The sequence below is a fragment of the Argentina silus genome, assembly GCF_951799395.1.
Source record: "Argentina silus genome assembly, chromosome: 3".
NCBI lineage: Eukaryota > Metazoa > Chordata > Actinopteri > Argentiniformes > Argentinidae > Argentina > Argentina silus.
Genome location: NC_139657.1, coordinates 9,458,614 through 9,484,060, shown reverse-complemented (window position 1 = coordinate 9,484,060; position 25,447 = coordinate 9,458,614). Strand labels below are relative to the sequence as shown.

General features: G+C 44.1%; 2 protein-coding genes across 2 annotated transcripts; both read right to left on the bottom strand.

Annotated features, from left to right (window-relative positions):
* Positions 1 to 674: 674 nt before the first annotated feature.
* On the bottom strand, positions 675 to 4,713 carry LOC310801670 (high affinity choline transporter 1-like; the record flags this gene model as incomplete). Its single annotated transcript, XM_083665738.1, has 8 exons — positions 675 to 1,196; positions 1,367 to 1,584; positions 1,690 to 1,843; positions 2,754 to 2,900; positions 3,107 to 3,255; positions 3,456 to 3,611; positions 4,285 to 4,398; positions 4,530 to 4,713. 8 exons carry the CDS (start codon positions 4,711 to 4,713, stop codon positions 675 to 677), a joined length of 1,644 nt encoding a protein of 547 aa, XP_083521864.1.
* A 4,100-nt stretch (positions 4,714 to 8,813) lies between these two features.
* Positions 8,814 to 19,354, bottom strand: LOC310801669 (high affinity choline transporter 1-like; the record flags this gene model as incomplete). Its single annotated transcript, XM_083665737.1, has 12 exons — positions 8,814 to 8,819; positions 9,027 to 9,155; positions 9,316 to 9,405; positions 9,585 to 9,635; positions 13,362 to 13,790; positions 13,956 to 14,173; positions 14,281 to 14,434; positions 17,407 to 17,553; positions 17,759 to 17,907; positions 18,126 to 18,281; positions 18,946 to 19,059; positions 19,171 to 19,354. The coding sequence occupies 12 exons, from the start codon at positions 19,352 to 19,354 to the stop codon at positions 8,814 to 8,816; spliced, it is 1,827 nt and encodes a 608-aa protein (XP_083521863.1).
* Between the last annotated feature and the right edge of the window lie 6,093 nt (positions 19,355 to 25,447).

The window sequence follows — 25,447 nt, the reverse complement described above, 5'->3', positions numbered from 1 at the left end:
GCGGGAGAAGCCAGAGGCACATCCAATCCAGCCGGAAGACTGGGTGTTCGTGAAGGTCTTCTGGCGCACGTGGAACGGCCCCCGGCGAGAAGGACCGTTCAAGGTGATCCGGTCAACAGGGACAGCAGTCCAGGTAAAGGGTTCACCCACGTGGTATCATCTTAATCACTGTGTTAAGGCTCTGCCAGAGGAGGACGTAAGAGTTGCAGGTACCAGAGCCAAGGGGAAGGATGAAGCTGGTCCAGGTGCTGGTCCGGAAGCAGGTCCAGGAACCGGACCTGGAGCAGCCGGAGCAAGGGGGCAGGAGCCGAGAGAGGGAGAAGAGGTTCTTGGTGGTGGGGGGAGTGCTGGCAACAGCTGCTGTCCTCGGGCTGGTAACGATACTCCTCCGTTACACCACTGCAGGATAGAAGTGATACGGACCCTACAAGGATGGTGCGCAGAAGTTACTCTTGCACACATGTGGTTATTGGGACAGGAGTGAGAAAACCAAGTCATAATGATGACGTTGAAACAATGATGTTTTTGCTAAAGTCACAAGGATGTCAAAACAATGATGTTCTGATCCAATTCTTATAAGCCAATGGGTTTTGGGCCAAAGGGTGGATATTGTACACATGTTTATCCCAAAAGAAATGATACAGCATTTTTCTAGTTGGGTTCCTTTTGTAACCCTAGCAGCGAGTGCTGAAGACAGCATTCTCTGGGGAAGCAGTGTTTTCCTCCTCTTCTGTCACCTTCTCCTCCTCCTTCTCCTCCCCCAGCACCCCCATGATGTCCCAAGAGGAGGGTAGCAGGCGGCGTGTGAAGGCCATCTTGACCAGGCAGGAGACCAGTGGGACACTTGTTAGTGACACCAACATGGCCAGCGTCCGGAAGGGGAAATACTGCCTGACGACCCCGTCCTCCTCCCTCCAGCCGGGGTAGAGGATGGCAGGGGGGAGGAACATCAGGGGCTCCCCGCTGAGCAGCCGCAGGGTCCAACCCAGCAGGTAGCCGGCGTAGGCACCGTAGCCGTTAGCACAGCGACAGTAGAGCACACAGATGAGCTGAGGGAAGATCAAGCAGTAGATCAGGTCTCCACTCATCAGCCAGAACGCAAACACGCTGTCCTCAGCAATGGCCAGCCCTGTACCGGCCAGCCCCACCAGCAACACACTGAGACGGATCACCCACTGCAGTTCTCTTTCTGACGCCTAGAGGGGGGCAAGAGAGGGAGGGAGGGAGGGAGGGAGGGAGGGAGAGTTTTAGTTTTTCCGTTTGACCTGAGTATATAGTGATGCTCTAATTGTCTTGAAGGAAAATAAATATATACACAAAGAGGTTTGCTGTGCGCACACATACATACATACACACACACACAGACCTGTGTCCTCAGAATGCTCTTGTAGATGTTGCGTGTGAACAATGAGGCGGAGGAGAGGAGCGCTGAGTCCATGGAGGACATGACAGCAGCAGCCACAGTACCGATGCCCAAGACAGACACCCAGCCAGGGGTGAGGTACAGCAGGGCCAGAGGAAGAACATTCCCTGCCTCGCCACGATCAAATGGAGAGGGCAGACCATACTCTGTCTGGTTCCAATCTGACAGAGGGGAGAGAGAGAGAAGGAGAATGAAGAAAAAGGAAGAGAGAGAGGGGTGTGTGTGTGTGTGTGTGTGTGTGTGTGTGTGTGTGTGTGTGTGTGTACCTGTAGAGGCTGCCACTGCTCCTATAATGACAGAAGGGATTCCCAAGATGAAGACAATTCCAGATGAAGCGAAGCAGGTGATCTGAGCCTGAGTGGACGAAGCTGCAGAGAGGATACGCTGGAAGAGAGCCTGGTAGGACAAGCCCCCTAAAGCCTGCAACACACACACATACACACACACACACGGTTTACTTGAAAGTTGTGAGAACCTGAACCTGAACAACAACTATCACAGTGCATCAGAAGCAATAATGCATGCACACACACACACACACACACACACACACACACATCTATAGAGCCTTGGGCCAGTAGTGGTAGTAGGACTACACTACATGTATAGCGTTGCATGATTATTACATGTGATTTTTTCAAATATCAAATGTTGAAATGCCTTAATTCCATTGAACTGATTCGATTACTTTTGTTGCCATTTGCCATTCTTGTTGAATGTTCAGAGTGAAGTACAGGGTAAATCAAAATAAGATTTGATCAACAGTGCGCAAGAGAAATGAAAAAGGTTCACTTCGACAAAATAAACTATACAGTTGTAGTCACATAACTTAAAAATCGACGACACTGATAAATGCATAGGAAATGATTACCTATGTATTTCTTTGTGTGTAACTGTACATTTGCTGAACTTGTGTTGGGCAGGTGTTTTATCGTTTCCCAAGTGAAGGAAAGCCTGGTCAGGAGTATTGGTCGGTTAAGCGCCTCTGTTGATAAACCATGAACCTCACCTCAACAAAAAAAAATTTTTAGGGATAGTTTTGGTATTGGTTTAACCCATAATCCATGACCCCTGACCTCTAAAGGTAAAATATTAAATTATAGTTTTTCATTGAAGATCTCCTTTTAGTGCTTTGCTGTTGAAGACGTTATTTTGTCTGAATAAACCAGTTAAAACAGAAAGCGATTGGCCCTTCTCATCTTCATCCAATCAGATACCTCTTCAGTTATTCATCACATGCAGACACGGACACAAGCAAACAAGTGCACACACACGCACGCACGCACGCACGCACGCAAACACACGCACAGAAACAGGATTAAAATCTGACCAGCAAGAGCATTTCATCTGCCCATTTCCCTGCATCTTCCAGCTTCAGCTCGCCTAACCATGGCACTGGATTTGATTGGTTGACAAAGGTTGTGTTTGTGGTGTCAGAGACTGCTGGATTGAGAAGCAGGAAGGGAATGCAGAGCCACTGAAAAAACAAAATCAAATAGGTCACTGCACAGGACTGGACTACCTCAACAACAGCAGGCTGGGTCATGTCATCTAATCTCTACAGCATCATCAACACATTCATCTGTCATCTTCACCACTGTGACCACCTCTATGACTTCCTATACACCTCCTTTCTATCTCTCTTCACCCCCCCCCCCCCCCCCCCCCCCCTCTGTCTCTCACCAGGCTGGTGAAGATGAAGCAGAGTTGGATGACGTCGGTGTATGCTACAGAGTAGAATCCTCCCAGCAGTGTGTAAGTGATGGACACGGCCGAAGATAGGAGGATGGAGTATGAGAAGGACAGGCCTAAAATCACACTCATCGTACCTCCTGCATACACACACAAACAGAAGCACACACACACCCCCAATCACACACACACACGCATGCACGTACACACGCACGCATGCAAGCACGCACACACACACACACACACACACAGCAGCCATTCAGAGGTTGTCTTCATACGACAGTACACAGTGTGATGCAGCAGTACAGTGGTTGGGTTAGGGTTATATAGGGTAACTAACCCAGTGCAGCCAGGGTGCCGGCCACCCACAACAAGTCACTGATCAGAGCAGGAAGTAGCAGCACTGTGGTGAACGTGTTCCCATAGCGTTGTTGAAACGGGTCCATCATTGTCACATATCGCTTCGATCTCATTGGTTTAGCAAAAAATAGACCTGCTATAGGACACAGAGACAGTACACTGACAGGAGATGTGCATGATGGTTCAGATGTGAGATATCTGTGTGCCTTCCTCGTAAGAAGTCCTTAGATATACTTTGACATACAACTGACTGTTAAACTGACTCTCATTATATGAGAGTTTTGTAGACTTAGCCAGAAAGGTTTTATGGAGCTACTTGCAGTGTTCTATTAACTTTGCCTGTGCTAGTGCCTGGATGGTGTGGAGCTGTGACTGCTAATGCTAACCCCCAGCACACCCACAGAATGGACTCTACCAGCACATAGTCACTTTAACAACACCGACACCAACGGCACAGTGCAATAATAATGACATTCCACTGAACCACTTTACCTTTTTACTCTACTATTTATACTGCAATTGTGTCATGTCTATTGTCTTGTGTCCCCAACAATCGTCACTGTCCAACCGTCTCACTTATATTGTACTACGTCACTTATTGTCTGTCTCACTTATCTTGCACTATGTCACATATTGTCTTGTCCTACCTCATTGCACTACTGCGTATTTGTATTATTTGTATTTGTATGCTGCATTGTCAAGGAACCGAGCCCAAGAATTTTACTCCCTGCACTCGTATGAGACGTAACAAATAAACTTGAACTTGTAAGTGTGCAGGTGGCAACTGATAAGCTGACGATGCTGCTTACCCAGGAGAAAACAGATGAGATAAGCCACGGGCCCCATGGCCCAGAGGAGACCGTGAGAGGGAGAATACACAGCCTCAGCAGTGCCCATGATGTAGACTCCTCCAACCCAGGTCGCTGAGGATGGAGACACATCAATGAACAGAGACATTCCATACACAGCTACCAAAACGCACAATCATATACAGGATTTAACACAAACACAAACACACACACACACACAAACACACACACACAGTATCACTCACCTGTCATTGTGAATATCCCCACCAGGATGTTGATGTTGCGGCCTCCAACTATACTGACCTCGCTCTTGCTGCCTACAGATCTCTTCTCCTCCTTCCTGGACTTTCTACTCGCCCAGATCCCGATGGCCAGGATGACAACATAGAAGACCACCACCGCTACCACGCCAGGGATATTCATAGCCATCTTCTGTCACACACACTTTCACACAGACAGACAGACATACAGACACAGACACACACACACACACACACACACACACACACACACACACACACACACACACACACACAGTCAGTTGGTTGGTCAGTCAGTCAGTCAGTCACTGAAGAAGAAACTCTGAAAACATCGTACATGATATGAACATCTTTAAAATGTCATTGACGATTAGATGAAAAAGATCTTCAATTTGAAATGCAGTTAACATGGTCTCTCTTTCACACTGTGGGCTTGTTTTTGTTGTAGACATGAATCAATGTGTTCATTGTTGCTGCACAATAGTATATAGTATATATTGTTTTTGTGCTCCATCGCCTGGAAACAGTTCCTTCCTGCAGTTGATTTCATTTGGGACACAGTTTCTATTACTGTACTTTTCCCAAACTGCTGCTTCAAAGCTGTCCCACCCCATGGTTAGTATCTATGACAACCACAACACGGTATGGTGCTGCATATATTGAGCATATCCAAAAAACGTCATTGGATATGCTCAAGTTTCCTGCGCTCTGATTGGACTATCCTCATCACAACGTCTCTGACACTTTCTCTGAATGATGTCACACCACTTTAGTTTAACATGGGAAAACTAATGCCACTACCTGTTCTCAGGAGATGGAGCCTATTGAGTGTTTTAAGTTGTATAGAGGAATAACTGCTTTAACAACTGTCATTTTATAATGGTAGCAGTCCGCTCAATGCATAGACATCACATCTATGCTGCTAGTGTAGACCATATCATAATGTCAGTTTCCATGTGGAGGTTTGGCTATATTTTGTTAATAGCAAAGCATATCTAATATTGATAATCTGACTCCAAGTAATGTATCACTATGAGAAAAGAATAGTTGAGTTTGAGTTAATTTACATAGTTAAACTGTAAATATCATATTTCACCAAAATGGTGAAAACCATCATAGTTATTCAGAATGATCATACTACTGTACAATGACAAGCAATCATCATCACACGCAAACAAAATATGAATCTGAAACATTACCTGCCAGTTCAGATAAACTCCTGGTGTCTAGCACCTCTACTCCCTGTAGGTTTGGTCAGAGGTTTGGTGAGATGCTAGTGTCACAAGCCATGAATATCAACAGACACACAGTGTAACCCTCCACAACCTCCACAACCACCGTATTTAAATTAGGAGCAATTTGCAAGGAGACCCAATGAGATCCATTCCATTCACATTCCACAACCATTTCTACGGGGGAAGGGTCATTTGGAGATTGGGGGGCAGCATGGATAACGCCCCCTTCACCTCACAGATAAGGTTAATGAGCCCATAAACCTTAGCAACTACAAATGAAACGTTGTTGCATTTGACAGCTGTCGTAAGCAAATCGTAGTAGCTAGCAGCAAATAGGCCTAATACTTCAATAATGTATCGTTTTTTGACCAACAAAGAGTATGAAAAGGAAAGGGAGAGTACTATTGAAATAAATGATTTTGTATCTACATAAAATATCAAAGAAAGAGAGCTTTGACATATAGGTCTATATCTGCTGTGCGCTCACCTCGCATATGCGACTGCATTACTGGGCAAGTAACATCTTAGCCGGGCTAGTAGCAATTCCTGTCTACTAGCCCGGCTGGCCAGTGCCCAAAATCCTTACGTTCCATCTCTGCCCATACTGGTTAACGTCTTAATAAATAAAGAGGAAGGCTGGAAACACACACGCAAAAGGTACGCGAGCATCTAGACCAACAAACAGTTTCTACCCCCAGGCCATAAAACTGCTCAACAAACCAAGCCATAAAACTGCTCAACTAACTAAGTAGCCCTCCATAGAAGAAGAAAAATGTTTACATTCTACCCTCTATAGTAAATGATAGACAGAGAGAGTAGAGAGAGAGAGAGAGAGGGAGAGAGAGAGATGACCACAGGTCAAACAATGCTACACAGCTCATGACAAGATTCTCACAACAGGACAAAGAAAAGAGAACAAGCTAATAAGCTGTCGTAAGCAAATAGGCCTAACACCTCGCATATACGACTGCATAAACTGGGCAAGTAACATCTTAGCCGGGCTAGTAGCAATTCCTGTCTACTAGCCTGGCTGGCCAGTGCCCAAAATCTGGGAACGCTGGGAACGCACCTGTTCTCTCTGCTGCCTTTTGGCAAAAGGTACCGGAGCATCTAGACCAACAGACAGTTTCTACCCCCAGGCCATAAGACTGCTCAACTAACCACGCCCCCCCCCCACCCCCCCTTGCTCAACCATCACTACCTCAACCACCCCCTTGAACTGAACTATAATAAACTCCCCTTTTGTTCAGAAGACATCTGACATCGCAGGAATCCCTAATCTAACGGTGAGCTGCCATGACAGTAATGTTTTTCATTAACCAAACACTTAGAAGTGTCACAGCATAGCACCTATAGTCTATAGTCTCCTCTTGTCTAACTGCCCATTCTTCAACGCATGTGAAGTAGGGTTACTGCTACTATGGACCTTGTTCAACCATAAACAGGCTGGGGTTTAACTGCTCAGAGTGTTTACCTTTGGCCAGGTACAGAGGGTCAGTTTTGTGAACCCACCCTCCTTGGTACAACATATTTGTTAAGGCTGCATGTCAGGCACTCTGACTCTTAAATCATTGTTCTCATTCATACCAATACTAATCTGATTAATCTTTTCTCACAATTTGCTACTAAAGCATTAGTCTACTGAACTGCCCAAGTGTGTAGGTCATGTGTGCATTCCAACAGAGAATCCAGATTAGAAACTCCAGTAACAGATAAATTGGGTTACCATCATACATGCTTCATATCTACATGTATATTAACATGTAGTTCTGTAAAGCAATTATATTAATATCAGTTTTTTTGTAGAGAATTTTGGCTATATTTTGTTGATAGCAAAGCATGTTGAACATTGATAATTTGACTCCAATGTAATTATCACTATATGCAAAGAATTGTTAAATTTGTGCTGAATTAGTGTAAGAAAGGTCAAACAGAATGAATCAAATGAGGCTTTAATAATACTGTATACTTATACAACTATTACAAGGCGAATACTTCATATAGAAATGTTACATCCTAATAGACAGATAGAGAGATGACCACTGCTACTCACAACATGATGATAACCTCACAACAGGAAAGAGAGCAAGCTCTTCTTTTTATATCACCCTAAAAACCACAGTATTTAAATTAGGAGACCCAACAACAATTGAGATTATTAAATCCAAACTGATGACATCACAGCTTGAGCTCTCAGCAATTTTTCTTCCGGGGGATGGTAAACTTATTGGGACAGAATTTGGGCAGAATTGGGGCAGAATTTTAATTCTGCCACTATAGTTCCACTATCGACTGCACTGAGAGACATAAATAACATCGATAAGACATTCAACAGTGCTCACATACAGTTAATATCTGCCACTGACAGTTAATAATGATCATATGAATGCTCTGTGATGCACTGTTTTTTAAACATTGTTTTGTAAATAATTCCCAAACTACACAACCTTGTGGTGCCAAAGATTTCAGTTGGGCCTAGTAGATTTGAGGAATGACACAAAGAATATATATATTCAACAAATAACTACATTTATCATTTCTAGCCTGGACAGAGTGCCTTATTTACAGAGAAGCATGAGGGTGAAATTGAAAAAAATTACACCAGGACACCAAGAACCTTGAGACGGTGACTGTCTTTTCCCCAATATACGTCATATAGAAAATACATTTCCTTCAAATTTCATAAGATGTGACAGGGGGCTCCAGAGGAAATAGGGAACACCTATTTCCACCTATTTCCTCAAGTAATGCGTCACTTTGCGTTACGCATGACTTTCAGAATCATATCAATGCCGGTGTGTTATACAGTATATGTTTTTAAAAACCCAAAGTCTCCTGCTAACAGAACTCATGCTGTAACTTGTTTCCTGTTGTCGTAAAGCTGAAAAACAAATAAAGATGGCAGCCGTGTTGCAATAATGCATTGAAATAGAAGGCATCACATCAAAGGGATTACTTCTCATCAAGGACACATGTAAGTGAAACAAACTCCATCAAACAATGGTGAGGAATACAGGTAGGCCTAGAGTGGAGTTCAGTGCTGAATGGACAGCGTAAAAAAGGAACATAATGAGTAATATGTAATATATTACTTTCCATGCAAAGTAATATTGTGAAGTAACAAGATCATTTCTGTTAAATGTAACAAGTTATATGTACTATATGTTATATTACTTTTTCAAGTAACAAATCCCAACACTGCAACTACCGAAGCACTAACAGACACCTAAACCATCCAATCACTGACCTCCAGCAACTCATCTGCCGAGTCGTGGGTTGCCATAACAAGGGTTCCAATGCGGATGTAGTTAGAACTCCAGGAGAACGCCAGCAGAGTCAGAGTGGCTAAATGGTGGATCACCTGCTCATTAAAATCCTACACACACACACACACACACAAACACACACACACACACACACACACACACACACACACACACACACACAATTAGGGCTGGAACGGCACTCAAACACACAAGTTTACTTTTGAAATAATTACCTTGGGGGAGAATTATCTATAAAGTATTTACACTTACCTTCCGTTTGACATCGAATGTGAGGTGGAGCAGGGAGACGTAGAAGCTCATCTCCAAGATGTCATACCAGTATTGGGACTGCAGCATGGACTACACACACAGAGACACACGCACACATGCATGCACGCACACAGACACACACACACACACAATTATCAAAACTGACAAAACAGATAGATGTTTGACAAACTCTTAGATGAGAGGAATGACTACTCTTAGTCAGACTGAGACATTTGCCAGTTAGCAGACGGCAAGGATGTGGCTCTTACCTGTTTGGGGAAGTCAGCCCAAACCTCCCGCAAGTTATAAAACCAGGTTTTCTGGAAAAGACACAGGTTATGGAGGGGGTATTGGAGAGGAATGAAAGAGATAAGAGAGAGATTAGATTAGATACAACTTTATTGTCCATCCATGGATGGATATTTGCCTTTGGCATCACCAGCCACATAAACATAAAATCTTCATCATCATCGGTCACCATACACAACAGACATTAAACATTTAAGAAACAACATCCTGTCCTGCCTAATCACTGCCCATATGTCCCAAAATAAATACACAGCCATCACATGTTCAAGAGAGAAAGAGAGAAATGGAGAGAAGAGCCCAGGGATAAAATGGTCTTGTTGGCCTAAAGCAGAGAAAAAAGGAGAAGAATGAGAGAGTGAATAGAGATGTGAGAGAGAGAGAGAGAGAGAGAGAGAGAGAGAGAGAGAGAGGCGGGAGGTTAGAGCAATGCCAGGGGAGAACTACAGGAGAACCAGTCCATGCCTGTCTTCAAATGTGGTAAACCATGAGAGAAGAGAGCGTGGGAAAAACCCTGGAGCGAGCAGAGAGAGAGAGAGTGTGTGTAATGTTGTGGAATGTTTACCGTTAAATTTTTATGGAATATTTCATTTTTGTTTATTTGTAATTTCACTTGCTTTGTTAATGTGTTTTGGCAACGGTTGTTTCCCATACCAGTCAATCTTTCAATTTAATTGAAATTGAGAGAGAGACACACACGCAGAGAGGGAGAGAGAGACAGAGGAGCCCTGCAGCTCCTCAACACAGGATTCCCACACTGACGGAGATCTAGGGAAAACCAAGAACCCATACTCACATCATACAGAGCTACTAGTCCTCCCACAAATGCACACAGGTAGAACACACACCTGGAGACAGAAGAACACACCATAATCATCACACCAGCACACGCAAACACACACACGCACACACAGCCATATATTAGAACACAGACACACAGACACAGACACACACACACTCAGTTGTCTCACCTGGCCTCACAGAACTGGTGAGGAAAGTACTAAAGGAAAATCTACACCTGATACAGGTTGGTGGAACTGGGGGGAGGGAGACAATGAGCCCCTGAGTCAAACCTGTTGAAGAAATGGTTCAACTCGTTGAACAGATCTCCATCTTGTAGCCGGTGACCTTTCTCACTCTGCTCCACACCTCTCTTGTGTTGTTGTCCTGCAGGCTGTCCTCCATCTTCCACCTGTAGATGTCCCTGCTCTTCTTCAGCTTCTCCTTGAGCTTCCTCTGCACCTGCTTCAGTTCTTCCTTGACTTCCTCTGCACCCGCTTCAGTTCTTCCTAGCAGAGGCTGAAACAGGAAGAGGACATGGTTAGATCTATTCTACACAGCTTCAGTTACAGGTTTCAGGAAGTGCATAGATGACATTCCCACAGTGACTATCCCTACATTTCCCAACCAGAAGCTGTGGGTTATAGTCCAGTAGGTAAACGCCAAAATTGTAAACTTTTGAAAGTGAGCATAAAAATTGGCATGCTTACTCATTTTAAACTAGAAACTCCAAACCAACTTTAGAATGTTGAAGTCGAACTTACCATAATTTTTTATGGATTCAGCTTCTAATACGTCTACGATGCGATTGGTCAAGGTCGTCTGGTCGTGGCGGTGTCTGAAGAAAGCCCAGAAGATCACCAAGGACCTCAACCACCCCAGCCACAGCCTGTTATCTCCGCTAGTGTCTGGCAGACTGTGTCACGAACACATAGTTCCAAATCAGAAGATAAGATGAGGTTAAGGTGGATAATAGATCAGCTATTTCTTACTTGTATTAGCAGAATCTGAGTGGAAATACAGTGAGTGAGTGAAGACAATGCATATGCAATGTTGTTTATCACTGGAATAAAGTTTAGTGTTGCAAAACTTGTCTATTCTACCAATATTCTACCGATATTCTACCAATATTCTACCGATATTCTACCACGGTTTCCCGCGAGCAACATGGCCCATCAAATAGACGGCGACAGTGGATTCTCTAACCAATGTCAACAATAAGGAACATGATTCTCAATAATGATCATAATGATGATGAATGGTAGGTGACCTCTGACTCTGATGACAGGCTGGAGACTGAAGGGTGGAGAGATGGGTGTGCAGCTAACTAACTGACATGCCGTCACAACCCAGCTTGTGACTGAAGGAGCAGGGAATTGCTCACAATTCCGGTTTGGACTTAATGCATTTGTACTACATATGTATGACATATTTAGCTGAATTGCCAAAAGATCCACCAATCAAACACAGCATTGGAAGTTGGAAATGTCAATCATCTCTGACAAATTTGTAAATCTGATCTGGGATCAGCATCTAGGATTAACTTCACCCACTAGCATTCTTTGCACTTGAGGTCTTACAACTTCTAAATGCATGGTTTTTGACATCTTGCTACCTCTAAAATAATATATACATACATCCATGTTAAGATCGAGTAGCAACATATTAACTGCAAGAGATGAGAGATTCCACAAGATGGAAGTCCAACCTAAATCACTCTGAATGTGATAAACATAAATACACACACACACACACACACACGCACGCACGCACGCACGCACGCACGCACGTGCACACACACACACACACACACACACACACACACACACACACACACACACACACACACACACACACACACACACACACACAACACTTAATACTGAAACAACTTCTGATTTTATTAGATAGATAGATAGATAGATAGATAGATAGATAGATAGCCTGCTTGTAGCTGGTGATCTTCCTCACGCTGCTCTACACCTTTCGTGTTGAATATTACACACATATCATCAACGCAGGTCACCTCATGTTAACAATGTTTAAAAACACTTTTGATAAAGATAATAGATATACACTCAGGGGTGCCGTTAACCATCTATTGTCCGTCATTTACCACGTTGAAGGAATATTCCAAAAGCCATCCATCATTTTCACAGACACAAATATTGACGCAAAATAACGAACTGCAATTAAAACAGCAAAGAATCGTGAAAAAATGTGAACAACAGCCTACAGTTGTTGTAGTCCCAACTTGCTGTGTGACCTAACTGGTGCTGTCATGGTGATTGACATTAAATGTCCATACCACAGTCATCTCTGGTCCACATTATCAGGCTGGTATGCCTTCTTTATTCTATTGCATTCTAACTGTTGCAGTGAATGTCACGTATTGCTTGAGGCACGAATTTGCTCTCTTCACAAATTTGGTCACCTCCCCACGATGGGGTGACATGCCAAAATCTCTCATCAAGGGATTTTTGGGTGTCCTGAACTCTGATTGGTAAACATGTAACAAATGACGGGGTAAAAACTGACTGACAGATTTTGTTCAACCCTGTTCGTCGTAATGACAGATTAAGACTTTTTATTATTTTATAAAAATGTTTTTTTACTAGAACCCCTGTACACACTGGCATAGTCATGTACATAGACAGTTAGAGGACCATAAACTCGAATACCCTAACTCTGACCATAAACACGAGCCCTTCCACTAACAATAACCCACAACTTTGACCGTTAACCCTTAATCCCAGGCGTGCATTGCTGTCAAAAGATTTTGAAGCCTGCAATATGTGACCATACACACGCACGTGTGTGTGTGTGTGTGTGTTTCCAGTTTAGTTAGTTGGGTTCCTTTTGTAACCCTAGCAGCGAGTGCTGAAGACAGCATTCTCTGGGGAAGCAGTGTTTTTCTCCTCTTCTGTCACCTTCTCCTCCTCCTTCTCCTCCCCCAGCACCCCCATGATGTCCCAAGAGGAGGGTAGCAGGCGGCGTGTGAAGGCCATCTTGACCAGGCAGGAGACCAGTGGGACACTTGTTAGTGACACCAACATGGCCAGCGTCCGGAAGGGGAAATACTGCCTGACGACCCCGTCCTCCTCCCTCCAGCCGGGGTAGAGGATGGCAGGGGGGAGGAACATCAGGGGCTCCCCACTGAGCAGCCGCAGGGTCCAACCCAGCAGGTAGCCGGCGTAGGCACCGTAGCCGTTAGCACAGCGACAGTAGACCACACAGATGAGCTGAGGGAAGATCAAGCAGTAGATCAGGTCTCCACTCATCAGCCAGAACGCAAACACGCTGTCCTCAGCAAAGGCCAGCCCTGTACCGGCCAGCCCCACCAGCAACACACTGAGACGGATCACCCACTGCAGTTCTCTTTCTGACGCCTAGAGGGGGGCAAGAGAGGGAGGGAGGGAGGGAGGGAGGGAGAGTTTTAGTTTTTCCGTTTGACCTGAGTATATAGTGATGCTCTAATTGTCTTGAAGGAAAAGAAATACATACACAATACAAAATACATACATACATACATACATACATACACACACACACACCTGTGTCCTCAGAATGCTCTTGTAGATGTTGCGTGTGAACAATGAGGCGGAGGAGAGGAGCGCTGAGTCCATGGAGGACATGACAGCAGCAGCCACAGTACCGATGCCCAAGACAGACACCCAGCCAGGGGTGAGGTACAGCAGGGCCAGAGGAAGAACCTTCCCTGCCTCGCCACGATCAAATGGAGAGGGCAGACCATACTCTGTCTGGTTCCAATCTGACAGAGGGGAGAGGGAGAGAAGGAGAATGAAGAAAAAGGAAGAGAGAGAGAGGTGTGTGTGTGTGTGTGTGTGTGTGTGTGTGTGTCTGTCTGTGTGTGTGTACCTGTACAGGCTGCCACTGCTCCTATAATGACAGAGGGGATTCCCATGATGAAGACAAATCCAGATGAAGCGAAGCAGGTGATCTGAGCCTGAGTGGGCGAAGCTGCAGAGAGGATACGCTGGAACAGAGCCTGGTATGCCAAGCCCCCAAAGGTCTGCAACACACACCCTCACATGCACACAAATACACACACACACACACACACACACACACACACGCACACACGCACACACGCACGCACACACGCACGCACACACACACACACACACACACACACACACAACAGCCACATGACTTACTTGAAAGTTGTGAGAACCTGATCCTGAACCACAACTATCACAGTGCATCAGAAGCAATAATGCATGCACACACACACACCCACACACACACACATTCATATCTATAGAGCCTTGGGCCAGTAGTGGTAGTAGGACTACATGTATAGCGTTGCATGATTACTACATTTGATTTTTTCAAATATCAAATGTTGAAATACCTTAATTCCATTGAACTGATTCGATTACTTTTGTTGCCATTTGCCATTCTTGTTGAATGTTCAGAGTGAAGTGCAGGGTAAATCAAAATAAGATCTGATCAACAGTGCGCAAGAGCAATGAAAATGGTTCACTTCAAGTTCAAGTTCAAGTTTATTTGTTACGTCTCATACACGAGTGCAGGGAGTAAAATTCTTGGGCTCGGTTCCTTGACAATGCAGCATACAATACAAATAATACAAATAATACAAATATAAATAATACAGATACGCAGTAGTGCAATGAGGTAGGACAAGACAATATGTGACATAGTGCAATATAAGTGAGACGGTTGGACAGTGACGATTGTTGGGGACACAAGACAATAGACATGGCAATTGCAGTATAAATAGTAGAGTAAAAAAGTAAAGTGGTTCAGTGGAATGTCATTATTATTGCACTGTGCCGTTGGTGTAAGAGGTGTTGTTAAAGTGACTGTGTGCTTGTAGAGTCCATTCTGTGGGTGTGCTGGGAGTAAAGTCATGGGTTCGGAGTAGGTTTGTTCATGAGCCTGATGGCCTGGGGGAAGTAGCTGTTGGAAAGCCTCTGAGTTTTGGCCCTGAGGCTCCGGAGGAGGCTCCGTCTTTTGGACAGCAACAGTTCAAAACAGGCTGTGATTGGGGTGGCTGGGGTCTCTGATGATCCTCCGGCCTTTGCTGACACATCGTTTGCTGTATATGTCCTAGATGGAGGGAAACTCAGATCTACTGATGCGCTCAGCTGTCCGCACCACCTTCTGCAGCGCCTTCGGTTGAGGGCGGTGCAGTTGCCGTGCCAGGCAGTGATGCATCCTGTCAGGATGCTCTCTGTAGTGCCCTTGTAGAAGGTACGCAGGATCTTGGGCCCCATGCAACCTTCCTCAGCCGCCTGAGGTGGAAGAGGCGCTGCTGAGCCTTTTTCACTACCTGATTGGTGTGCTCGTCGGAAATATGGACGCCAAGGAACTTGAAGCTGTTGACCCTCTCTACTGCGGACCCGTTGATGGTGATAGGGTCCTGTTCCCGGCCTTTCATCCTGAAGTCCACCACCAGCTCCTTGTCTTGTCGGTGTTGAGAGAGAGGTTGTTCTCCTGGCTGTACTGGGCCAGGCAGTCGACCTCTCTCCTGTAGGCCGTCTCATCACCGTCTGTGATCAGACCAATCACTGTGGTGTCATCAGCGAATTTGATCACAGAGTTGGAGCCATGAGTGGCCACGCAGTCGTGGGTGTACAGGGAGTAAAGGAGGGGACTCAGGACACAGCCCTGGGGGGCTCCTGTGTTGAGGGTCAGGGGGGTGGAGGTCTTTGAGCCCATTCTCACTACCTGTCGCCGGTCTGACAGGAAGTTCAGTATCCAGTCGCATAGGCCGGAGTTGAGGCCTAGGTTCTTCAGCTAGGTGTCGAGCCTGGAGGGGACAATAGTGTTGAATGCTGAACTGTAATCAACGAACAGCATCCTCAAGTAGATGTTCCTCTTCTCCAGGTGGGTGAGGGCGGAGTGGAGTGCGGTGGCGATGGCGTCGTCAGTGGATCTGTTTTGCCTGTAGGCAAATTGGTGAGGGTCCAGGGTGGGAGGGAGCATGCTGCAGATCTGGGCCTTGACATGCCTCTCAAAGCATTTGCTCACAATGGGAGTGAGAGCAACAGGGCGCCAGTCGTTTAGGCATGCTACCTTGTTCTTCTTCGGCACTGGGACAATGGTGGATGACTTGAAGCAGGAGGGGACTATTTCTGTGGAGAGGGAGAGGTTGAATATGAATCCGTGAACACACCTACCAGTTGCGCTGCGCACACTCTGATCACCCGGCCTGGGATGCCGTCTGGCCCGGCCACTTTGCAGATGTTGATGCGCTCGAACTGCCTGCGCACGTCTGCTTCGGTGATGTCCGCGGTGTGTGTCCTCTCTGGTGGGATGGCGTTGGAGTTCTCAAAGCGGGCATAGAAGCTATTCAGCTCGTCCGGGAGAGAGCTAGCTACAGTAGCTGCACAGCCAGGTCTCAGCCAAGTCTGATGAAGATGTTCAATTGCTGCGTGGGTTGTTGCTGCATAGTTGTGACTCTATCTATGCAGCAACTCTACTTCGATGAAATAAACAATACAGTTGTAGTCACATAACATAAAAATCCACTACACTGATGAATGCATAGGAAATGATTACCAATGTATTTCTTTGTGTGTAACTGTACATTTGCTGAACTTGTGGTGGGCAGGTGTTTTATCGCTTCCCAAGTGAAGGAAAGCCTGGTCAGGAGTTTTGGTCGGTTAAGCGCCTCTGTTGATAAACCATGAACCTCACCTCAACAAAAAAGGGATAGTTTTGGTATTAATTTAACCCATAATCGATGACCCCTGACCTCTAAAGGTATAATATAAAATTATAGTTTTTCATTGAAGATCTCCTTTTAGTGCTTTGCTGTTGAAGAAGTTATTTTCTCTGAATAAGCCAGTTAAAACGGAAAGCGATTGGCCCTTCTCATCTTCATCCAATCAGATACCTCTTCAGTTATTCATCACATGCAGACACGGACACAAACAAACACGTGCACACACACGCACGCACGCACGCATGCACACGCACGCACACACACGCACAGAAACAGGATTAAAATCTGACCAGCAAGAGCATTTCATCTGCCCATTTCCCTGCATCTTCCAGCTTCAGCTCGCCTAACCATGGCACTGGATTTGATTGGTTGACAAAGGTTGTGTTTGTGGTGTCAGAGACTGCTGGATTGAGAAGCAGGAAGGGAATGCAGAGCCACTGAAAAAACAAAATCAAATAGGTCACTGCACAGGACTGGACTACCTCAACAACAGCAGGCTGGGTCATGTCATCTAATCTCTACAGCATCATCAACACATTCATCTGTCATCTTCACCACTGTGACCACCTCTATGACTTCCTATACACCTCCTTTCTATCTCTCTTCACCCCCCCCCCCCCCCCCCCCCCCTCTGTCTCTCACCAGGCTGGTGAAGATGAAGCAGAGTTGGATGACGTCGGTGTATGCTACAGAGTAGAATCCTCCCAGCAGTGTGTAAGTGATGGACACGGCCGAAGATAGGATGATGGAGTATGAGACCGACAGGCCTAAAATCACACTCATCGTACCTCCTGCATACACACACAAACAGAAGCACACACACACCCCCAATCACACACACATAGGCAGGTCCACGCACGCACACACACGCACGCACGCACGTACGCACGCACGCACGCACGCACGCACGCACGCACACAGCAGCCATTCAGAGGTTGTCTTCATACGACAGTACATAGTGTGATGCAGCAGTACAGTGGTTGGGTTAGGGTTATATAGGGTAACTAACCCAGTGCAGCCAGGATGCAGGCCACCCACAACAAGTCGCTGATCAGAGCAGGAAGTAGCAGCGCTGTGGTGAACGTGTTCCCATAGCGTTGTTGAAACGGGTCCATCATTGTCACATATCGCTTCGATCTCATTGGTTTAGCAAAAAATAGACCTGCTATAGGACAGAGACAGTACACTGACAGGAGATGTGCATGATGGTTCAGATGTGAGATATCTTTGTGCCTTTGAAGTTCTTAGACATACTTTGACCTACAACTGACTCTTGAACTGACTCTCATTATATGAGAGTTTTGTAGACTTAGCCAGAAAGGTTTTATGGAGCTACATGCAGTGTTCTATTACCTTTGCCTGTGCTAGTGCCTGGATGGTGTGGAGCTGTGACTGCTAATGCTAACCCCCAGCACACCCACAGAATGGACTCTACCAGCACATAGTCACTTTAACAAAACCTACACCAACGGCACAGTGCAATAATAATGACATTCCACTGAACCACTTTACCTTTTTACTCTACTATTTATACTGCAATTGTGTCATGTCGATTGTCTTGTGTCCCCAACAATCGTCACTGTCCAACCGTCTCACTTATATTGTACTACGTCACTTATTGTCTGTCTCACTTATCTTGCACTATGTCACATATTGTCTTGTCCTACCTCATTGCACTACTGCGTATTTGTATTATTTGTATTTGTATGCTGCATTGTCATGGAACCGAGCCCAAGAATTTTACTCCCTGCACTCGTATGAGACGTAACAAATAAACTTGAACTTGAAAGTGTGCAGGTGGCAACTGATAAGCTGACGATGCTGCTTACCCAGGAGAAAACAGATGAGATAAGCCACGGGCCCCATGGCCCAGAGGAGACCGTGAGAGGGAGAATACACAGCCTCAGCAGTGCCCATGATGTAGCCTCCTCCAACCCAGGTCGCTGAGGATGGAGACACATCAATGAACAGAGACATTCCATACACAGCTACCAAAACACACAATCATATACAGGATTTAACACAAACACAAACACACACACAGTATCACTCACCTGTCATTGTGAATATCCCCACCAGGAGGTTGATGTTGCGGCCTCCAACTATACTGACCTCACTCTTGCTGCCTACAGATCTCTTCTCCTCCTTCCTGGACTTTCTAGTCGCCCAGATCCCGATGGCCAGGATGACAACATAGAAGACCACCACCGCTACCACGCCAGGGATATTCACAGCCATCTTCTGTCACACACACTTTCACACAGACAGACAGAAATACAGACACAGACACACACACACACACACACACACACACACACACACACACACACACACACACACACACACACACACACACACAGTCAGTTGGTTGGTCAGTCAGTCAGTCACTGAAGAAGAAACTCTGAAAACATCGTACATGATATGAACATCTTTAAAATGTCATTGACGATTAGATGAAAAAGATCTTCAATTTGAAATGCAGTTAACATGGTCTCTCTTTCACACTGTGGGCTTGTTTTTGTTGTAGACATGAATCAATGTGTTCATTGTTGCTGCACAATAGTATATAGTATATATTGTTTTTGTGCTCCATCGCCTGGAAACAGTTCCTTCCTGCAGTTGATTTAATTTGGGACACAGTTTCTATTACTGTACTTTTCCCAAACTGCTGCTTCAAAGCTGTCCCACCCCATGGTTAGTATCTATGACAACCACAACACGGTATGGTGCTGCATATATTGAGCATATCCAAAAAACGTCATTGGATATGCTCAAGTTTCCTGCGCTCTGATTGGACTATCCTCATCACAACGTCTCTGACACTTTCTCTGAATGATGTCACACCACTTTAGTTTAACATGGGAAAACTAATGCCACTACCTGTTCTCAGGAGATGGAGCCTATTGAGTGTTTTAAGTTGTATAGAGGAATAACTGCTTTAACAACTGTCATTTTATAATGGTAGCAGTCCGCTCAATGCATAGACATCACATCTATGCTGCTAGTGTAGACCATATCATAATGTCAGTTTCCATGTGGAGGTTTGGCTATATTTTGTTAATAGCAAAGCATATCTAATATTGATAATCTGACTCCAAGTAATGTATCACTATGAGAAAAGAATAGTTGAGTTTGAGTTAATTTACATAGTTAAACTGTAAATATCATATTTCACCAAAATGGTGAAAACCATCATAGTTATTCAGAATGATCATACTACTGTACAATGACAAGCAATCATCATCACACGCAAACAAAATATGAATCTGAAACATTACCTGCCAGTTCAGATAAACTCCTGGTGTCTAGCACCTCTACTCCCTGTAGGTTTGGTCAGAGGTTTGGTGAGATGCTAGTGTCACAAGCCATGAATATCAACAGACACACAGTGTAACCCTCCACAACCTCCACAACCACCGTATTTAAATTAGGAGCAATTTGCAAGGAGACCCAATGAGATCCATTCCATTCACATTCCACAACCATTTCTACGGGGGAAGGGTCATTTGGAGATTGGGGGGCAGCATGGATAACGCCCCCTTCACCTCACAGATAAGGTTAATGAGCCCATAAACCTTAGCAACTACAAATGAAACGTTGTTGCATTTGACAGCTGTCGTAAGCAAATCGTAGTAGCTAGCAGCAAATAGGCCTAATACTTCAATAATGTATCGTTTTTTGACCAACAAAGAGTATGAAAAGGAAAGGGAGAGTACTATTGAAATAAATGATTTTGTATCTACATAAAATATCAAAGAAAGAGAGCTTTGACATATAGGTCTATATCTGCTGTGCGCTCACCTCGCATATGCGACTGCATTACTGGGCAAGTAACATCTTAGCCGGGCTAGTAGCAATTCCTGTCTACTAGCCCGGCTGGCCAGTGCCCAAAATCCTTACGTTCCATCTCTGCCCATACTGGTTAACGTCTTAATAAATAAAGAGGAAGGCTGGAAACACATACGCAAAAGGTACCCGAGCATCTAGACCAACAAACAGTTTCTACCCCCAGGCCATAAAACTGCTCAACAAACCAAGCCATAAAACTGCTCAACTAACTAACTAGCCCTCCATAGAAGAAGAAAAATGTTTACATTCTACCCTCTATAGTAAATGATAGACAGAGAGAGTAGAGAGAGAGAGAGAGAGAAAGAGAGAGAGATGACCACAGGTCATTCAAACAATGCTCATCAGCTCATGACAAGATTCTCACAACAGGACAAAGAAAAGAGAACAAGCTAATAAGCTGTCGTAAGCAAATAGGCCTAACACCTCGCATATACGACTGCATAAACTGGGCAAGTAACATCTTAGCCGGGCTAGTAGCAATTCCTGTCTACTAGCCTGGCTGGCCAGTGCCCAAAATCTGGGAACGCTGGGAACGCACCTGTTCTCTCTGCTGCCTTTTGGCAAAAGGTACCGGAGCATCTAGACCAACAGACAGTTTCTACCCCCAGGCCATAAGACTGCTCAACTAACCACGCCCCCCCCCCACCCCCCCTTGCTCAACCATCACTACCTCAACCACCCCCTTGAACTGAACTATAATAAACTCCCCTTTTGTTCAGAAGACATCTGACATCGCAGGAATCCCTAATCTAACGGTGAGCTGCCATGACAGTAATGTTTTTCAATAACCAAACACTTAGAAGTGTCACAGCATAGCACCTATAGTCTATAGTCTCCTCTTGTCTAACTGCCCATTCTTCAACACATGTGAAGTAGGGTTACTGCTACTATGGACCTTGTTCAACCATAAACAGGCTGGGGTTTAACTGCTCAGAGTGTTTACCTTTGGCCAGGTACAGAGGGTCAGTTTTGTGAACCCACCCTCCTTGGTACAACATATTTGTTAAGGCTGCAATATCAGGCACTCTGACTCTTAAGTCATTGTTCTCATTCATACCAATACTAATCTGATTAATCTTTTCTCACAATTTGCTACGAAAGCATTAGTCTTCTGAACTGCCCAAGTGTGTAGGTCATGTGTGCATTCCAACAGAGAATCCAGATGAGAAACTCCAGTAACAGATAAATTGGGTTACCATCATACATGCTTCATATCATTAACATGTAGTTCTGTAAAGCAATTATATTAATATCAGTTTTTTTGTAGAGAATTTTGGCTATATTTTGTTGATAGCAAAGCATGTTGAACATTGATAATTTGACTCCAATGTAATTATCACTATGTGCAAAGAATTGTTAAATTTGTGCTGAATTAGTGTAAGAAAGGTCAAACAGAATGAATCAAATGAGGCTTTAATAATACTGTATACTTATACAACTATTACAAGGCGAATACTTCATATAGAAATGTTACATCCTAATAGACAGATAGAGAGATGACCACTGCTACTCACAACATGATGATAACCTCACAACAGGAAAGAGAGCAAGCTCTTCTTTTTATATCACCCTAAAAACCACAGTATTTAAATTAGGAGACCCAACAACAATTGAGTTTACTAAATCCAAACTGATGACATCACAGCTTGAGCTCTCAGCAATTTTTCTTCCGGGGGATGGTAAACTTATTGGGACAGAATTTGGGCAGAATTGGGGCAGAATTTTAATTCTGCCACTATAGTTCCACTATCGACTGCACTGAGAGACATAAATAACATCGATAAGACATTCAACAGTGCTCACATACAGTTAATATCTGCCACTGACAGTTAATAATGATCATATGAATGCTCTGTGATGCACTGTTTTTTAAACATTGTTTTGTAAATAATTCCCAAACTACACAACCTTGTGGTGCCAAAGATTTCAGTTGGGCCTAGTAGATTTGAGGAATGACACAAAGAATATATATATTCAACAAATAACTACATTTATCATTTCTAGCCTGGACAGAGTGCCTTATTCACAGAGAAAACAGTCAGCATGAGGGTGAAACTGAAAAAAATTACACCAAGACACCAAGAACCTTGAGACGGTGACTGTCTTTTCCCCAATATACGTCATATAGAAAATAAATTTTCTTTAAATGGGCGGGCCGCAAATTTCATAAGATGTGACAGGGGGCTCCAGAGGAAATAGAGAACACCTGATCTAATGTATCAGATGAAAATGACTGAATAGTCTCACTTACCTGTGGAAGCACTTGAAGGACACCAAACCCAAGAGAATACACAGAGCAAGAGTATTCTAGCAACTTTTTAACTCTTGACACTTCAGTTATATATAATAGTGAGAGCATAACCATAACCCGACAACACTACATTAACAATCGAGATTCTGAGAACCAAATCTTTCTTGAGGTATAAAAAATAACTCATAAAAAGGGCTCTGTGGGTGTGGTCTGTATTTTGGGGCGGCCCAGCAGTGTTTGCCCCGCCCCTGCAGGGTCAGAAGTCACAAAGAGCTTGTGATTCATGTCCCGCTCAGCCATGTGGGAGTCAAGGAATGTTTGCCCTACGGAGTCCTGCAGAAACAATAAATATTCACATTATTACAATTAATATGTCATACTGTGTCGCCGAGGGCGAGATTAGTATGGCCTTTTCCCGGCCTAAACACCATTCCCAGCGTTACCCAGTTAAGCATAGCAGGATTGGCCCGAGGTTTGAGAGCAATCTTGGTGAATCACCATGACACTGCTAGAAAGAGAAAAAGCTTAGCAGCTGGGGGCCCAACCTGACGAGGGACACCGCGGCTGAGGATGTTCCTGAAACACATTTTATCTTTGATCTATCCTTCAAATAGGTGCAACTGCATAACTGCTTATGAATGATAAGTTGATTAAAATAGGTGTAAACTGCATTACTGCTTATAACTGATAAGTTGATTCAAATGTGTGTAACTGATTAATGATAAGTTGATTCAAAAGTGTGCAACTGAAATGATAAGTTGATTCAAATTTGTGAAACTGATTAATGATAAGTTGATTCAAAGTAGTGTAACTGATTAATGATAAGTTGAGTCAAATATATATAATTGGTTAATGATAAATGAGTTCAAATATGTGCAAAAGGCAAAACTGAATAAGAGAAATTATAAGGGTAGTGTATGACTCCGGGTCAACATATCTGGTTGGACCTCGTAGTGATAACGGTTTAACTGATACTGAAGTAGGCAACCAAATGCATTAATGTTTGACTGTATAATTCTTACTCAGAAATGATTGCTGAAGTAGGCCACCATACTAATGTTTGACTGTATAATTCTTACTCAGGGATGATTACTGAAGTAGGCTAATCATGTGTGCTAATGTTAATTGTATACCATATGTACTAAATGTTAACTTTGAGAAAGGCCTAGATTAGTATGGCACAAAAATAGAGTAGGATTGCAGAAGTCTCAAGTGGCCTTGAGACCATGTTTGAGCAGGAGAGTGATAAGTATGTCTAGTAGACATAACAACAGGTCCCCTTATGCCCATGACTAAGCATGGGTGCGAACTCAGGGTGATGTCATGAATTAGATCGAATTCTATGCTTGACTGAGAACTAGATCGAATTCAATGCCTGACGAAATGAACTAGATAAGAAAGGGTGGGGGTAAAGGAAAGCCCCATTGCAAATTATAAAAAGAGCTCCCTGGAGCAGTACAACGGTCATTCCCCGCTGCGGAGCGTAACACCTGAAGGACCGGAGCAGGACTGAGTGTGCTGAAGATTACCCCGGAGTGGAAACTGGAGTTTTTCATACTCTAGCACCCGAGCAGGATCTCCTTGTCCGGAGCTCACACTCTGATTGAATTCTAACTGTCGGCCTCGCCACACTAGTACAACGGAGGACCTTGGCGGACCTTCGTTTATATAACAACAGCTCTGGCGGATAGAAGAACCAGCTATGCTCGACGGAGTGAAACTGGGACTTCTCTAAATTTCACAGGCAGAGTAGGGTTCAGACTGATAGGTTTTATTCTTTTCTAATTTTTATCATTTTTTGAATACTAGCATTTTACCATTTAATCACTCTGCCTGTAATGCTGCAATGTTTTAAGCCATCATTAAAGAATTTAACCTGCATTTAAAGGAATAGTTTTCTCAATTTTAATTCTTAATTATTATTATTATTATTTATTTTTTAATTATTATTATTATTATTATTTATTTTTTTTAATATATTTTTAGAGTTTAGTTTTAATGATTTTTCAGTTCAGCTGAGGTGGGTAGAGGAAGATATGGGAGGAACTATGGGATGTAGACCGTTAACAGCGGAGTGAATCTAATGGACACCAACCTACATAGGACCAGTCAGCATCTGACAGGGTAAGACCCCTCAGGCTGAGGATCCATAACCGGTTATCTGAGGTTTGGTCGGGGGTTCTGTATAGAACCTAAATTCCCGGGAGACAACTGCAACACTTCTACCATGT